Genomic DNA, 18,676 nt, shown 5'->3' on the forward strand with positions numbered 1-18,676 from the left:
TAGTCACCAAAGAAGGAGATCCTAGCTATTGGTGACAGACAGATCCTCTGGTGCATGTGAAGATGCAATCCGGACCATTTGTACAATAGATCTAGCTGGAAGGGCCTCACATGAATCCTTCCGTACTGAAGAGCCTTGTTAGAGGCCATCATTTTCCCCTGAAGGCGAATGCACAGATGTACCGAGATCCGGGTTGTCTTTAGGACATCCCGAACCATTGACTGAATTTCCATAGCCTTCTCCACGGGAAGGAACACTCTCTGAAATTCCGTGTTCAGTATCATTCCCAGAAAGGAAAGCTTCTGCGTCGGTTCCAGGTGAGATTTTGGCAAGTTCAGAATCCACCCGTGATCCAGGAGTAGTCTGGTTGAGAGACGAATAGTGGCCATCAACCGCTCCCTAGATGGTGCCTTTATAGGAAGATCATCCAGGTATGGAATTATGTTCACTCCCTGTTTGCGGAGTAGAAACATTATCTCTGCCATAACCTTGGTGAACACTCTCGGTGCTGTGGAGAGACCAAATGACAGGACCTGGAACTGGTAGTGGCAGTCCTGCAGTGCAAATCGTAGATAAGCCTGATGAGGCGGCCAGATCGGAATGTGAAGGTACGCATCCTTGATATCCAAAAACACTAGGAACTCCCATTCCTCCAGACCTGAGATCACAGATCTCAAAGACTCCAATTTGAATTTGAACACTCATAAGTACGGATTCAATGACTTGATGTTCAAGATCGGTCTTACCGACCCATACAGTTTCGGTACTGCAAACAGTTTGGAATAATATCCCTTGTTTTACATATGTGGTGGAACTGGAACAATGACCTGAGTCTGCACCAGTTTTTAAATGGCGTCCTGTAAGGTTATACTTGCTTCCTGTGAAACTGCTCAGCCTGATTTGAAGAATCTGTGAGGTGGGAGCTCCTGAAACTCAAGTCTGTAACCCTGGGAAATAAGATCTATGACCCAGGGATCCTGGCATGATGTTGTCCAGATGTGATTGAAAAATTTTGGTTGGGCTCCCACCTGACGGTCTTCCATGCATCGCGGTCCACCGTCATGCTGAAGGCTTTGAGGAATGTCGAAGTCGAAAATATTTCACATACATTCAACACGTGCAAACACCACACAGAGTGGCCTCTGTGTGGGTGCATACTCGCCATGTGTGTGCATACCCGCATGCTGCGTACATTGGCTTGTGAAGCCCTGCATATTAGCACGTGATATGAGTAAATACGGTAACATATGCATTCGCATAGAAAAGCCACAAAGCCATATTCAATATTTTATCTATATGGTGCATAATTTACACAGTCTATACACACTTCAACGGCAAGTTACTATGCGCACACAAAATAGCAAATCACTATTATACACATTCAAAGGTGATACTTCCAGGAACTCAATACAAACAGTGTCTTGAATGTATCAGACTGTCTTGTTTGTGCAATCATTGTGACCATGGAAAATGGACCTTGGGCTGAGGGAATGTGTAAATACCGTTGTTAAACCCCAATTGTTTTAGAGGTGTATATCGAGTCAACAGATACTGGACTGTCATTGTTGCACTGGAAGTCAGAACAAACAAGAGAACAATATATCCTACACAAACACAAGCCAGACCCTTAATAACTTGCAAAACTACAAAAAGGCTGACAGTTACAGACCAGACATTTGATGTATGATATATCAAATGTATAACATTTATATTCTCATACACATAGTTTAAACACATCTAACCCATGGTAATATATATATATATATATATATATATATATATATCTATCTCATAACTAATTGTAATAGCAGGAAACCATATATATATATATATATATATATATATCTATCTCATAGCTAATTATAATAGGAGGACACTATATACATATATATATATATATATATATATACACATACATACATATCACACGGATGGGAATGGATAAAAATATCATGTGTGGGATCATATTGTTCAGGGTCACAGAAGCAGTAATCCGGTGGGTGTGAGGATATTGTCTCATATTGCGGCAATAAGTTATTAGCAATACCGGATTCATGTATGATAATGTGGTGGGTTTAACTGGTCTTGGGGCGGGAACTGAGATGTAAACAACAGTAATCACATCTCAGGACTTAAGTCATCACCCACCGGTTGAGATGACCAATGATCCCCAGTGCACAGGATATGTCCCACCCCCGGACCAATGGAAGAAGAGCAAACATTTCCAATTGTATTGTGTTTTGGACCACTGTATAAAAACAAGGCCTCTTGGCCGGTCTCAGTCTAATTCTCTGAAGGTCATCTTGCTAGACTGACTGAGGACTGGATCCGGGTGGCGCAGGTGAACAAACCTATGTACTATTGGTTGTAGCTCTTCTCTTGTAATATTGTTGTATTTCTGTGTGTATCCCCTTTTAGTAAATATTTGTTGCTGTGTTGGACCACAAAATAACATTTACAATTGGTGTCGCATTCCATGCCTGTTAAGGTTTTAAAGTGTATTCATCCACACGTGTAGCTACATTGTGCTCACAGCGTGTCGGCGTGCCTACACAACGTGCATACATTTCATAGAGGTTTATCGCATAAATTTAGCGGCAGCAGCGGCCCGAACACTTGTGTTATAAGGTACTGCTTTTTCCTGAAAGTTAAACAAACTTAACAGGAAGCAGAATTTAACAGGAAGCAGTTGCTGGTTTTCGTGGTTTACCTCTAGCGCCTCTGGTGGTTGCAGTAAAACCTCTGAGTTTGTCCTTAAACTTGGCAGTCCGAAAGGACTGTATATTAGGTCCTGAGTAAGCCTTTCTGGCTGGGGGAGCTGCAGAAGGAAGATATGTGGACATACCCGCAGTAGCTTTGGAGATCCATTTGTCTAGTTCATCTCCAAATAAGGCCTCTCCTGTGAAGGGTAGGCCTTCCACACCTTTCCTGGAGTCCGCAACTGCAGTCCACTGGCGTAGCCATAAGCCTCTGCGTGCTGACACTGTCATAGCAGTGGTGCGTGCATTAAGTAAGCCTATTTCTTTTATGGCTTCCACCATAAAATCTGCAAAGTCCTGTATATGGTGAAGGAGTAAAATAATCTCCCCCTTAGGTAAGGTGCCTAACCCCTCAATTAGGTTACCCGGCCATTTTGTGATGGCCTTAGTAATCCACCCACATGATATAGTGGGTCTCTGTGCCACCCCAGAAGCTGTATACAAAGATTTGAGTGTATTCTCAATTCTATGATCAGCCGTGTCTTTTTGGGAGGCTGCACCACAGACAGGCAATACAAATTTCCGTGACAGCCTGGATTCTGATGCATCCACTATCGGTGAATTTTCCCTTTTTTTTTCTATCCTCAGGAGAAAAGGGAAAAGATGATATCAACCTTTTAGGAATCTGACATTTCTTATCAGGATTAACCCACAGTTTTTCAAATAGGGTATTGAGGGGGACAATTACTAAGCAGTGATAAGAGCGGAGAAGTGAGCCAGAGGAGAAGTGGCCCCATCAACCAATCAGCAGCTCTGTATCATTCTATTGTATGCAAATTATAGATGTTACTTCAGTGCTGATTGGTTGCCATGGGCAACTTCTCCAGTGGCTCACTTCTCTGCTCTTATCACTGCTTAGTAATTGCCCCCCTCAATACCCTATTTGAAGAACCGTGGGTTAATCCTGAGAAGAAATGTCAGATCCCTAAAAGGTTGATATCATCTTTTCCCTTTTCTCCTGAGGATAGTAAACCACCTGGAGAAGAGAAACACTGTGCCTTACATGAGACACACTCTTTGTCTGACCTACTGTGACAGCGCACACACAGGAAAAGGTTAAATGCACAATTAACCCACAAAGAGCCCTTCAAGAGAGACAGAGATAGCCTTGAGCCAGCACAAAGCGCACTTACTGCCAATACCAAGCTTAGCCGGGTCACAGACTAAGTACCCAGTTTGGGGACTTAGTACACTAGTAAGCGCTCCCCCCCTGTTATGACCCCGTTACCGCTGAGGTAATCTGGAGTCTCTCCGGATGAGCTGCGCATCCCAGTCAGTCAGCGTCTGTGTCAACTGCAGAGGGAAAATGGTGCTGGTGAGCTGCTGTATCCGCTTATAGTGAAGCCCCGTCAATGGTGCAAGGTTTTCCTGCTTTTATACTGGCTGAGGTAATTTATAGTGCTTAAAATTGAGTCAGTCCCCTTTTAAGTCTGTAATGCCAGTCTGGGTACTGTGTACACCCGTAGTGGACTTAGACTCAGTTCGCTCCCTCAGAAGCGGTGCGTTCACACTGTGCACTGAGTCTGGAGACTCTGATGCCCCCGTAGAAGCCGTGCATATCTGTACCCTCATGCCGCCATAATGGGCGACAACCCGCTAACCGGGACGCCGGCATAGTACTCACCACTCTCCTATCTTCTGGCTCTGTTAGAGTGGCGGCGTGCTGTGGGAATGCACACTTGCCGTGGTGGGGTGTGCAAATAGTTCCCTCAGGAGCTAGTGTCCTGCCAGTGGGGAATGGAACCGTTAACCCTTCAAGAGGTTGGGCCGTTCCCCCCCCTAAGTCCCACAAAGTAGACAGGCTGGTGCCATCCAGTCCTGCCTGAAAATAACAAACAGAAAAAATAAATGCAGGAACTCTTCTGGAGGTTTCATGCGACGTGACCGGCTCCTCTGGCCACATTTTCTAAACTGAGTCTGGTAGGAGGGGCATAGAGGGAGGAGCCAGTGCACACTATCACATTTTTAAAGTGCCCAAGGCTCCTAGTGGACCAGTGTATACCCCATGGTACTAAATGGATCCACAGTATCCTCGGTTCCGGTATGAATGGTCGACTATGTTATGTTCGACAGTCAATAGGTCGACCACTATTGGTCGACATTGACATGGTCGACATGGACACATGGTCGCCACATGAAAATGGTCGACACATGAAAAGGTCGTCATGAGTTTTTTTACTTTTTGGTGTCGTTTTTTGAGTAAAGTGACGGGGAACCCCAATTAGTGCACCACTCCGCTCGCCATGCTTCGGGCAAGATTACCCTTCCCAATCGTAGTCCACGTGGATCGTAAAGTAAAGTATGGAAAAGTTCCACAAAAGAATATTTTTTGAAAAACTCATGTCAACTTTTCCATGTGTCGACCATGTGTCCACGTCTACCATGTCAACAGTGGTCGACCTAATGACTGTCGACCATAACATGGTCGACCATCTGAACGGATATCAGTATCCTCTAGGATGTAAGAGAAATAATAATAATAATAATAATAATAATAATAATAATACTACAGGTTGAGTATCCCATATCCAAATATTCCGAAATACGGAATATTCCGAAATACGGAATATTCCGAAATACGGACTTTTTTGAGTGAGAGTGAGATAGTGAGAGTGAGATAGTGAAACCTTTGTTTTCTGATGGCTCAATGTACACAAACTTTGTTTAATACACAAAGTTATTAAAAATATTGTATTATATGACCTTCAGGCTGTGTGTATAAGGTGTATGTGAAACATAAATGAATTGTGTGAATGTAGACACACTTTGTTTAATGCACAAAGTTATAAAAAATATTGTCTAAAATGACCTTCCTGCTGTGTGTATAAGGTGTATATGAAACATAAATGCATTCTGTGCTTATATTTAGTTCCCATCACCATGATATCTCATTATGGTATGCAATTATTCCAAAATATGGAAAAATCCCATATCCAAAATACCTCTGGTCCCAAGCATTTTGGATAAGGGATACTCAACCTGTAATCATCATCATCATCATCATCATCATCATTTCTTCCTATTTTCTATAGAGTTAGTCTAATTAGATAGATTCTGTTTCCCTGATTATGTCAGCACAAATGACACATTTCATACACTATTAATAAATAGTTTACATTTACAATTTATATAATGGAAAGTGAAAACATATTTAAAAAATACACACTCAAATGTCATAAAATGAAAATTGAATGACTCAAGTAACATCAGAGTTAATATATTTCTAGGTGATGTGAATTGTTGTGCTAAAAACTTAAGGTAAAAGTGTTCTAGGGATCAATTTTTGAGTCTGAGAAAGAAAGTCTATCAAAAACCTTGAGTGTTGAAAGCTATCTATTATTATTAATATTATCCATCTTTTTAAGTTATACAGGAGAGATAGCACACTGGGAGGAAGAATGATAAAGCTGCACATGCATTTGGTAATTCAAAGTGAAGCCTACAAATGAGACGTCTCATTAGCTGGAGCAGATGGATAAAAATTAAAGGCTGAATCGCCAACTTTTAATTTCCCAGTAGCCAGGAAGAGCTTGGAGTCTTGCAGAGTATGACTGTTGAAAAACCAACATGAAAAGATTTTCTCCATCTGTCATAACACATGCCAGAGTGAAATACAACTACCTCCCACTGTCCTTTCTTCTGTAACTGGCAGGGATATGCAAAATGTGTATTAAACACATGAATATACTACTGTACTTCTATATAATCATTTAACCAGGTTTTACATCAAGACAGTTAGCATATAAGGAAGAAAAACTGAGAGATGACATATAGATTCAGGAAAACTGTACAATCACTGCAAAGATATAGCACTAGTGCCACAGTGCAAAACTGTATATCTAAGTATTTGAAATAGAATAAATCACTTCACGTAATCCCCCTAGAACAGATTTAGAAAGCACTTTTTTTTTATTTAAAGGCTTTCAATAACTAGCATTTAGATTAACATTGTTTGTAAAATTTTGCAGAATTCTTCCTAGACACAATTTCAGCGTCTGCACTGGAGCCCTGTTTTTTTAAATGTAATTAGTTTCTTCCCTGTTGTAAAATGATTTAAATTAGCTGCTCAGTCTTCAGTGACGCATGAGCTGCCATTTTGAAACCGTGACAAGAGTAGTAGTTCCAGGACTCCACTTACTAGTGCTGGAATAACAGCCTCCAGCCTCATTCCGAGTTGATCGCTAGCTGCCGTTGTTCGCTGCGTAGCGATCAGTGAAATAAATGGCTAATCTGCATATGCGTATGCCCTGCAATGCGCACGCGCAACGTACGGGTACAAAAAGCATTGTGATTTTGCACAGGTTCTAGCGAAGCTTTAAGTTGCACGGCCGAACGCAGGAAGATTGACATGAAGTGGCCGTTTCTGGGTGTCAACCGACCATTTTCAGGGAGTGCTAAGAAAAACGCAGGTGTGTCGGGAAAAATGCAGGCGTGCCTGGGTGAACGCTGGGGGGTGTGTGACGTCAAAAGCCGTCCCTCCGTCATTAGAATCAACGTACACGAAGAGTAACTACAGGGCTGGTCTTGTTTTGCACAAAATGATTTTGCAGGCGCTCTGCTGCACAGGAGTTCGCACTTCTGCAAAGCGAAAATACACTCCCCATTGGGCGACGACAATGCGTTTGCACGGCTGCTAAAAGTAGCTAGCGAGCGATCAACTTGGAATGACCCTCTATGTCCATAAAAAAAACGGATTAAATTTGATTACTATGCGTTGATCAGAGCTACCTATCATACATGTTTCTATAACATGATATTGTGCATGCATGTGTATGTGGGTGAGTGTGCAAAGATAGGGGGAGGGGTATAACAAATCCTTCTCTCTTCAGTGGAACTCTGCATTAAAAGACAAATGAAATTCATGAACTATTGCTATTTAAATTTATATATTTATACTAGCATTACTACATTATCTTTTTTATGGAGTAGAGCAGGACAATTGCGAGCCCAAAATGAGGGGGCAAGGGGATGTTGCATCTATTGATGCAGCGAGTGAGACAGGTCTCCCAACCTGCCCTCACTGTGAGACACTGCAGCCCACAAGTAAGATGGAGGAATAGTGTCTGAAAAGTGGGACTGTCGGGAGATATGTATAGTATATACACTGCTCAAAAAAATAAAGGGAATACTTAAACAACACAATGTAACTCCAAATCAATCACACTTCTGTGAAATCAAACTGTCCACTTAGGAAGCAACACTGATTGACAATCAATTTCACATGTTGTTGTGCAAATGGAAGAGACAACAGGTGGGAATTATAGGCAATTAGCAAGACACCCCCAATAAAGGAGTTGTTCTGCAGGTGGTGACCACAGACCACTTCTCAGCTCCTATGCTTTCTGGCTGATGTTTTGGTCACTTTTGAAAGCTGGCGGTGCTTTCGCTCTAGTGGTACCATGAGACAGAGTCTACAACCCACACAAGTGGCTCAGGTAGTGCAGCTCATCCAGGATGGCACATCAATGCGAGCTGTGGCAAGAAGGTTTGCTGTGTCTATCAGCGTAGTGTCTAGAGCATGGAGGCACTACCAGGAGACAGGCCAGTACATCAGGAGACGTGGAGGAGGCCGTAGGAGGGCAACAACCCAGCAGCAGGACCGCTACATCCGCCTTTGTGCAAGGAGGAACAGGAGAAGCACTGCCAGAGCCCTGCAAAATGACCTCCAGCAAGCCACAAATGTGCATGTGTCTACTCAAACGATCAGAAACAGACTCCATGAGGGTGGTATGAGGGCCCGACGTCCACAGGTGGGGGTTGTGCTTACAGCCCAACACCGTGCAGGACGTTTGGCATTTGGCAGAGAACACCAAGATTGGCAAATTTGCCACTGGCGCCCTGTGCTCTTCACAGGTGAAAGCAGGTTCTCACTGAGCACATGTGACAGACGTGACAGAGTCTGGAGACGCCAAGGAGAACGTTCTGCTGCTTGCAACATCCTCCAGCATGACCGGTTTGGCAGTGGGTCAGTAATGGTGTGGGGTGGCATTTCTTTGGGAGGCCGCACAGCCCTCCATGTGCTCGCCAGAGGTAGCCTGATTGCCATTAGGTACCGAGATGAGATCATCAGACCCCTTGTGAGACCATATGCTGGTGCGGTTGGCCCTGGGTTCCTCCTAATGCAAGACAATGCTAGACCTCATGTGGCTGGAGTGTGCCAGCAGTTCCTGCAAGATGAAGGCATTGATGCTATGGACTGGTCAAACCCGTTCCCCAGACCTGAATCCAATTGAGCACATCTGGGACATCATGTCTCGCTTTATCCACCACCAATTTGCACCACAGACTGTACAGGAGTTGGCGGATGCTTTAGTCCAGGTCTGGAAGGAGATCCCTCAGGAGGCCATTCGCCACCTCATCAGGAGCATGCCGAGGCGTTGTAGGGAGGTCATACAGGTACGTGGAGGCCACACACACTACTGCCACATATGCCCCCCAAGTGCCAAATATGCTCCCCCAGTGCCAGGTATAACTTACCCTCTGCCGCTCCCGCGCTGTCTTGTGAAGGAGGGACACGGAGGGCACAGCGCACACCTCTCCTGTGTCCCTCCTGCGTCTCCGGCCGCAGCGGCGGGTCTGTTAAATGAAGTGCCGGTTCGTGAGCCAATCAGAGCTCACGTATGGGTACTTCATTTAATAGACCCACCGCTGCCGCCGGAGACGCAGGGGGGACACAGGAGAGGCGCACGCCGTGTCCTCCGTGTCCCTCCTTCCCACTGACTTGAGTATAAGCCGAGGGGGCTTTTTCAGCACAAAAAAAAGTGCTGAAAAAGTCGGCTTATACTCGAGTATATACAGTAAATGTTGTTCATAGTACACTGAAATCTCAGGATATGCTTTGCAGTACACAGTGTTCTGTACAAAGACTGATAGTCACAATCATGCACATGAATTTTAACATCAGATGTGACACAAACATAATTAAAGCATACATACCGTAAAATAAAAGTGTAATTTCAAAGTTATTCAACTTAAATGAATTCTAAATTATACACAAATATATTGACTTGTAAGCAGATATTAATAATTTTAAGGTGAAGAAAAATGTAAATACATTTTAAAGAAAAAAATATGACAACTTTAATTTTTATAGGTTTGTTAGAGAGCACCTCATGTTATTATAGATTGGCCAGTAGTCCTTAATACAACATATGGTTCATGAAAAGATGTAAAAAATAACTACAAGCTCTCTATGGACAATCTAATACTAAAACAAGGAACATAGAGTACAAGTAAATATAGACATGTGATCCTCTATTCAGTATGCCAAGATTATCAGAGAGTATGATATGAGCACAATAAGCAGTTAAAAATGAATTGAACAGAATAGTACAGACCAACTGCAGAACTACAGGTAGTGTGGCTTTTATGAATCACAACAACTCAAAGGCCCTCAGTCCCCTGAGGTTCTGGCCCAGAGGCCTCTTATGTTTGTCTTGACCAATCTTGCTCAGAAAAGGATCTCATTCTGCTATTTTGAGGGCAGAATGGGGAAGAGGAGGCACAAGAGGCATCACAGTTACTAAGGGCCCAGGGGGTCATTCCAAGTTGATCGCTAGCTGCCGTTGTTCGCAGCGCAGCGATCAGGCTAAAAATCGGCATTTCTGCGCATGCGTATGGGCGGCAATGTGCACGCACGTCGTACGGGTACAAAGCCTGTTGTGGTTGTGCACAGGTTGTAGCAAAGTTTTCAGTCGTACTGACGGCCGCAAGAAGATTGACAGGAAGGGGGCGTTTCTTGGTGTCAACTGACTGTTTTCAGGGAGTGTTTGCAAAAATGCAGGCGTGTCTGAAAAAACGTTGGCGTGGCTGGGCGTTCGCTGGGCAGGTGTATGATGTCAAATCCAGACACGAATAGGCTGAAGTGATCGCAAGCGCTGAGTAGGTTCAGAGCTACTCAGAAACTGCACAAACTGTTTTTGCAGAGCTCGGCTGCACATGAGTTCGCACTTCTGCTAAGCTAAAATACACTCCCCAGTGGGCGGCGACATATCATTTGCATGGCTGCTAAAACTAGCCAGCGAGCGATCAACTCGGAATGCCCCCCCCCCCCCCCCCCAGTCTACTGAGCACTGTCTAGCTCAGGTAGAGGTACTTGACATCTACAGATGTAGCCATTTTCACCTTTGCTGTGATGCGGCATGCTGCATGACGCGCCGGGCTGTGATTATTCGAAGCTGGCGATCGCTCCATAAATTTAATTAGAAATGAATGGAGCGATTGCTGGCATGCAGCATGCCGCATCACAGCAAAAATGAACATGGGGGACGGGGGGCTAATGACATTATTTGACAAGCCCCGCCCATCTGCTTATCCTCTCTGGGCATCTCCCGGAGAGGCAACCTCTAGGTAGGTAACTACGCAACAAGGTGATGCCTGCATTGTGCAGGCTATTAAATGTAACCCATAGAGAATGTTATTAGGGCACTAATGAATCACCCTTTTATCAATTCTATATTGATACACAAAATGTTATTTGTAAGCCCATATAAGAGATCAATTCAGCCACAACATTTAAAACAATGTAAGTCAACTATTGCTACTGATCTCTTTAATAGGGATTTTTACATTATGAAATTCAGCGCAAACCAGCAGCCTCATTTAGTTCTATTTACTGCTTCTCTAAAAAGTGCAACACTAAATTAACATGCAGCTATGGCCCTATCCTGCCTTGAAAATAATGCTTTACTAAGTATTCCATGCAGAAAATAAATCATGGCACTGGCCTGCTGCTTTTATCAGCAGTAGAGATAAGAGCTCTGTAATGCCTCCACAAATGCACTGATTATGCAGTTCTGTTTATTTCAAACCTTCTCTATTTACTACATTTTTACTTAACAGTATCATATATGTATACTGATTATGACGGGCATATAACGTCTCTCCGTCTATCAGCCTCACTAGCAGAATAACTATTGTATTACAACTGCTTGAACCTCACAAATAATAAATACTTATTTTACCCCCTGAAACATTAATATTTTTCATTTGCAAATGATAAATTTGATCCTACAGAATATATATTGTAAAGAAAATAAAGAGCAGGTGAAATCCAAAATGTACTGTTAAAAACCACATATAGTCCGAAAAGACAAAGGGCCTAATTCAGCATAAGACGCAACTGTGATGTGTTCGCATGTTGAAGACCCCGTGCAGCGTGTGCTCGCACAGGAGACAAGCAGAGGTGTTCATGGAGCGGACAGGAGTGTCTACACAACGTTTTAGGGTTGTTGATGCTGCACTGCGCCCAGGGGGTCCAGACAACAGAGACGTGTGCTGAATATTTGTGGAGCGGGCCACAGTGGCTGCGTGGCGTCACACGCAGCCGCTGCGACCCAAAACATGGCGGCCCGGTAACTGCTTTCGCAGCTAGGCTGCAGAGGCAGGGGGCTACTCTAAACATGTAAGCACTCCACTGTTTAGTAAAGCGCTCACATTTTAGGGGGGGAGGGGGCAGGACCTGGCATGTGAGGCAGCCTTGCCCTGTGCTTGGGGCCCCCCACATGGTAATTGAATGAATTGTAGTTCTACGACTCTTCGCTCAGAAACGCCGGCTTCCTGTCAGTCAAATAGCAGCTGCATTGCGTTTACGATCCGTACACATTTTCTGTCACTATTGCCCCTTGTGCGTGCACAATGCGAATGCTACGCATGTGCAGTCGTTCGATAATAGCTCCATTTGCAATTTCTCTAATTAACAATCCATCCCCTCACCTTTTAGATTGTAAGCTCGCAAGAGCAGGGACTTCTTTCCTCATGTGCCTTTCCTTTTCTTACTTACACTATCTTATTCCCTTTGATGGCACCTAACCCCGGGTTTTCTATACCTGTCCTATTTTGTCCTATACTGTAAATGCGGTTTTCTTGTTTGATCATTTTATGATGTACTGTGTAATGGGCGCTGCAGATCCCTTGTGGCACCATATAAATAAAGGATAATAATAATCCTGAATTAGGCCCTAAATAAAGTATAGTCATTTGTATGGGCAAAATACCAAAACCCCAGCTGGATATAAATGTAAGAGGTCAAGTGTATTCTCACATGGATTAGTTCTGTGTCACATAGTTTTCAGTAATTACCTTTGAAATAAAAAAAAGCATCCACTTGGATATAATATTGAGTAGCAGAAATCACATAAATTCATGACACAACTGAAATATGAGGCAAGATTCCTGTGTAAAGTGTGATGATGAGTAAGTTTATCTTTGCCAAACACATGTACCCCCAAATAGATTCTGTTGTGTCAGATAAGTCTAATTAATAGAAAGAGAAAGGGGTATATTTACTAAGGTCCCGATTTTGACCGAGATACCGTTTTTTCTTCAAAGTGTCATCTCGGTAATTTACTAAGCAAAAATCACGTCAGTGATGAGGGCATTCGTAATATTTTGGAAGTCCTAGAAAAAAATCACGAATCAATACACCATCGGTCAAATACGCCTGCAATTTGGTAGAAATCGGTCATTTACTAAAAAGTGCAAAACACAAACACTGCCGACAATAGCCAAACACTGCCGTGATGAAATACAAATCGTGAAAAAGTGCTAAAAAAAAAAAACAGACCTGCTTTATTATCCCGTGATTGGATAGGCATGCACGGATCCATGAGATCCGTGCATGTTTTTCAGTGGGAAGGGGTGGGAAATGTTTTAATTTAAAAAAAAAAAAATGCGTGGGGTCCCCCCTCCTAAACCAAACCAGCCTCGGGCTCTTTGAGCCGGCCCTGGTTGCAAAAATATGGGATAAAAATTGACAGGGGTTCCCCCATATTTAAACAACCAGCACCGGGCTCTGCGCCTGGTCCTGGTTCCAAAAATACGGGGGACAAAAAGCGTAGGGGTCCCCCGTATTTTTGAAACCAGCACCGGGCTCCACTAGCTGGACAGATAATGCCACAGCCGGGGGTCACTTTTATACAGCGCCCTGCGGCCGTGGCATTAAATACCCAACTAGTCACCCCTGGCCGGGGTACCCTGGAGGAGTGGGAACCCCTTAAATCAAGGGGTCCCCCCCTTCCAGCCACCCAAGGGCCAGGGGTGAAGCCCGAGGCTGTCCCCCCCCATCCAATGGGCTGCGGATGGGGGGCTGATAGCCTTTGTTGTAAGTTATGAATATTGTTTTTAGTAGCAGTACTACAAGTCCCAGCAAGCCTCCCCCGCAAGGTGGTACTTGGAGAACCACAAGTACCAGCATGCGGCGGAAAACCGGGCCCGCTGGTACCTGTAGTACTACTACTAAAAAAATACCCCAATAAAGACATTACACACACACCTTGAAAGTATAACTTTAATGCATACATACACACCACCATATACACATACTTACCTTATGTTCACACGAGGGTCGGTCCTCTTCTCCATGTAGAATCCATGGTGTACCTGTTGAAAAAATTCAACTCACCAAATCCAGTGTAGAGGGCTCCTCGGGTAATCCATTTGTAATCCACGTACTTGTAAAAATAAAAAAAACGGACACCCGACCACGAACTGAAAGGGGCCCCATGTTTTCACATGGGACCCCTTTCCCCGAATGCCAGAAACCCCCTCTGACTTATGTCTAAGAGGGTTTCTTCAGCCAATCAGGGAGCGCCACGTTGGGGCACCCTCCTGATCGGCTGTGTGCTCCTGTAGTGTATGACAGGCGGCACACGGCAGTGTTACAATGCAGCGCCTATGCGCTCCATTATAACCAATGGTGGGAACTTTGTGGTCAGCGGTGAGGTTACTTTCGGTCAACCGCTGAAAAGAAAAAAGAAAGAAAAAAGGGTTTATCTGCATCCACTTGTTTTAACGTGTTCTGTGTTTGGTCTGTGCACTTGCATCGCTTAACTGGTAGAGAGGGACTAGGGGCATGGCCAGCAGCTCACAGAGAGCAGCCGATGCCACCCCTAGGGACAAAAAGGGGATGTCCCTTTTCAACGGGATAAGAAGTTGGGAGTTATGTTTTAAGGACTTTTTTTTTTTTTAAATTGATATGCTATATGATAGGTCTAATGACCACAAGTTTGCTTAGTATACTACTTAATGGACTATTCAATTGAAGTCAGAACTGTCGCCTAGTCGGAAAGACGGCAGTTTTCGACTTTTTTAGGTCAAATCATGATTCGACCTATTCAATGGTACTGCGTTTTTCCAACTTGTCAGAAAACACATGGATCGGCGGATTAGCCGCGAATCCATGTGTTTTGTCGGATTTTCCGCCAAATCCGACAGGTTTTAGTCTCATTTTCGACAATGCCAATCTGGCTTTAAATAAAGTCGGATTAGGATTGTCAAAAATGGGCAAAACCAGTCAGATTTAGCAGCAAATTGAATACTGCATTGTCGGATCCTCTCCGTCGGAGAGGATCAGACATGCACTGAATAGACCCCATAGTGTATAAACGGTAGGGATATATGAATACATTAAATTTTTGTGACATTATTATTACAAAAAATACATTCATTTTTTGTGACATTATTGTTACAAAAAATATTTCTGTGCTAAAATATCATGACGAGTTTGGCTTTTTATTGCCGAGTCTGTAAATAAAGCGTTGCTAATCTTAGTTTTGTATCCTACTGTAGTACAGAGGTTCTCAAATGCGGTCCTCAAGGCATCCCAATGGTCCAGGTTTTAAGTTTATCCATGCTTGGCCACTGGTGACTTAATTAGCACCTCAGTCACTTTGATTTAACCAGCTATGCTGAGCCATGGATATACCTAAAACCTGACCATCGGGGTGCCTTGAGGACCACATTCGAGAAACTCTGTCCTAGAATATATCTTCTTTATCATATGTAAAAGTATTCTCTGTTTCATTTAGTCTATCAATATGCTGTTTCTTCAAGTCACTGAAACCATGTGATACAATCAGTGACAAATCAGATTATTTGTAGCACAGGGTAATTGCATTGCTAAAATGTACAGTACTGTACATCATAATCCAAGTAAATCACTTTGTATTTACATGTTTGAGTAAAATGTAGAAACCTCTATTTCCAGGACACAGTAAACACATACAGTAGTGGTGAATTCGATGGGTGAAAACGAGAGGGGTTATTCAGTTAGACTCACGATTCCACCCGATAGGCTTGTTAACACCTGTTAAATAAATGTGTTAACGAGCGGTAACACTGGTTAACGTGCTTTAATGCACAGATTCTGAAAAGTTTACATATTTGTGTGTTAACGTGGTCATGGTAGTGTTACCACCCCTCCCACTACCCCCACGAGTTATGTGGGAAAATTTTCAACTGAGGTAGGTGAAAAAAAAATTCTTGATAACTGCTGGCTTGAATGCTAATTGGATAGCCCCGCTAATTGATTTCTCACCATAATGGTAAAACCATACATTGCATCCATAACTTCACAAACATTTACATTATAAAAACAACATTAAATCCTTGCAGGAATTTGTATGCAATACTTTAGTATATCTTTCTAACTCCCTTCTTTACCAACAATGTTATGAGTTTGTTGTGATACTTAACACCTGCCTTGTACAAAATAATGCTGGTCATTCCGAGTTGTTAGCTCGCTGCTAATTTTAGCAGAATTGCTAATAGGCTAAAATCCGGCAGTTCTGCGCATGCGTATGCATAGCAGGGCGCACGCGCTAATGAATTTTACACAAAACTATGCTATCTTACTCACGGGCAAACAAAGCTTTTCAATTGCTCTGCTGATCGTAGTGTGATTGACAGGAAGTGGGTGTTTCTGGGCGGAAACTGTCCGTTTTCAGGGAGTGTGCTAAAAAACGCAGGCGTGCAAGGTAAAAACGCAGGAGTGGCTGGAGAAACGGAGGAGTGGCTGGCCGGACGCTGGGCGTGTTTGTGACGTCAAACCAGGAACTAAACGGACTGAGGTGATCGCAATCTAGGAGTAGGTCTGGAGCTACTCAGAAACTGCAAGGAAATACTTAATAGCAGAATTGCTAATCTTTCGTTAGCAATTCTGCTATGCTAAGATACACTCCCAGAGGGCAGCGGCTTTGCGTTTGCATTTCTGCTAAAAGTAGCTAGCGAGCGAACAACTCAGAATGAGGGCCAATGTCAGTTGTGTATTATTTATCTAAAACAAAATATGCATATACATGTCTGGAAAAAAATAAATAACACATCCCCCCACTCCCGCAAAAAAAAAAAAAAAAAAAAAACCCAAAATAACTTCCCTAGAACAATTTGATGTCATTATTTCAAATTGGTGAGTTCTGATGACATTACATCAATGTTTAAAAAAATAACAACTGTAATATAAGAACTAATGTGCCCAACACTGTAGATTATTGTGGATATTAGATGTCACCTCAGAGCCCATTAACCAGTATAAAGGATTCTGCCTACTGTACAACTGTGTCATAATACACCTAGCCTCAATATGCCATACCGTGGCTAGATGCCGCTGTGTGAGGTGTAACGTGTTGTGTTTTTCTTACAAATGTGCACCTTATTCACAGTGCAGACACAGCGAAACACCGCCGAGTATACTAGAGATGCTGGGATGTGACTTGTAACCAGACAAGAATTTGTTTTAAACACATACAAAGTCAGCTCTGTCCACAAAATTTGGACTAGGGAAAAGTGGTGGCTGCTGCATCGTAGCACTTTGTATACAGATTCAGTCCCACTTGCACACAGATGTACAAATGCCGCACAACAAATTGGTCAGTCTTCCAAAGTATATAAAAAGGAAAAAAATATACCAGCGCTAGTTGTAAATAGACAAATTATTTGCACTTGTGTTTAAAAAATCTGGAACGGTAGGTTATAAAGTTAAAATATAATGCATTTAATAAACACAATCATTTAAAAAAAACAAAAACATAAGTAACATTACAAGCAAGACTTAATGGAAGTTTGAATTGATATGAAAGACACAATCATTTGGCTCCTTAATATTGGCAAGATCCTACCCCGGCTATGACTTCCTCTGAAGATGGATCCACAATGTTAATTCTGAGAAAAAAATAAGATGAATTGCTGGAGTCCTAATTTGTCCCCAATCTAGCACTGCAATATGCAAGGATAAGGCAAGTAGGAGAGGCTCAGGTTCCTCCATTAGTGGAGGTGTGTCCAGAAGAAATGCTGTCCAATTTTATGCAAGATCAGCTGAATGAGAGTCCAAAATGACGGGTGATTTCTCAAAGATGTGTCAGTAGTGTCCTTAAGGCTCAGCACGTTTCACTGGTGCAAACGACCCAGCTTCTTCAGGTTGCTCCTGAAGAAGCTGGGTGGTTTGCATCTTCTGGACACGCCTTCACCGCTCACCCCTCCCCCCCCCCCCCCCCCCCTCATATCACCAGTTCATACATTTACCCCACATTTCCTTAAACCAGTGCAGGAACTATAAAACTACTTTTCTCTACAGATCAGAAGCTGCAAGGCGGCCCTGTAACCTTCAGAATAGAATCACATTATTACCGTTTATATCATTAAAACTGTATCTTTAATCAAGCAGAGACCTATCTGTAATAACATATATGCAGGTATTTAAAACAAGTGTTACAAGCTATAACTAGCAAATCTAACAAAAAGCAGGAAGAAGCTGGAGATCCCAGGTACGGACCCCCTGTTGCTTATCACTGATTTTCATACAAATATAAACTATTAAAATTAAATGATCACTTTGTATAGCCTTTGCTTAAGACAAAGGATATAGTGTGAGTAATGCTGGGTACACAGTCACACTGATATAGATATCTGCAGATCAATGGATCAGCAAATATATCTATAGGCGGATTGGGCAGTGTGTGTTGTGCATACACACTGCCTAGTCCGTCGTGAGTCACTTCACAAACTGGGTGGCCATTTACATGATCCCTCCCAGTCGAGCCATCAATCGCCGCCAACTGCTGCAAGAAGTGTGCGGATGGTCAGCTGACCGCCCACAGACACAGAGTGATGCACCAAAATATCTGTAGATAAATTGGTGCTCA

The 18,676-nt window shown here is 43.1% G+C and overlaps 1 protein-coding gene across 2 annotated transcripts in view; it reads right to left on the reverse strand.

Annotated features, from left to right (window-relative positions):
- Window positions 1-18,676, reverse strand: part of ASCC3 (activating signal cointegrator 1 complex subunit 3) — a 1,202,160-nt gene that overhangs the window by 609,579 nt on the left and 573,905 nt on the right. The window contains exon 14 of one of the 2 annotated variants that reach the window (XM_063917039.1): window positions 17,596-17,696. The exons of the other annotated variant lie outside the window; for it this stretch is intronic. Coding sequence (XP_063773109.1) covers window positions 17,691-17,696 — 6 coding nt within the window. The 3' untranslated portion in view covers window positions 17,596-17,690. Of the gene's footprint in view, window positions 1-17,595; window positions 17,697-18,676 lie in introns of those variants that run through there. 2 annotated transcript variants of the gene reach the window in all.

The sequence above is a fragment of the Pseudophryne corroboree genome, chromosome 4 (genome assembly GCF_028390025.1).
Source record: "Pseudophryne corroboree isolate aPseCor3 chromosome 4, aPseCor3.hap2, whole genome shotgun sequence".
NCBI classification, from domain to species: Eukaryota; Metazoa; Chordata; class Amphibia; order Anura; family Myobatrachidae; genus Pseudophryne; species Pseudophryne corroboree.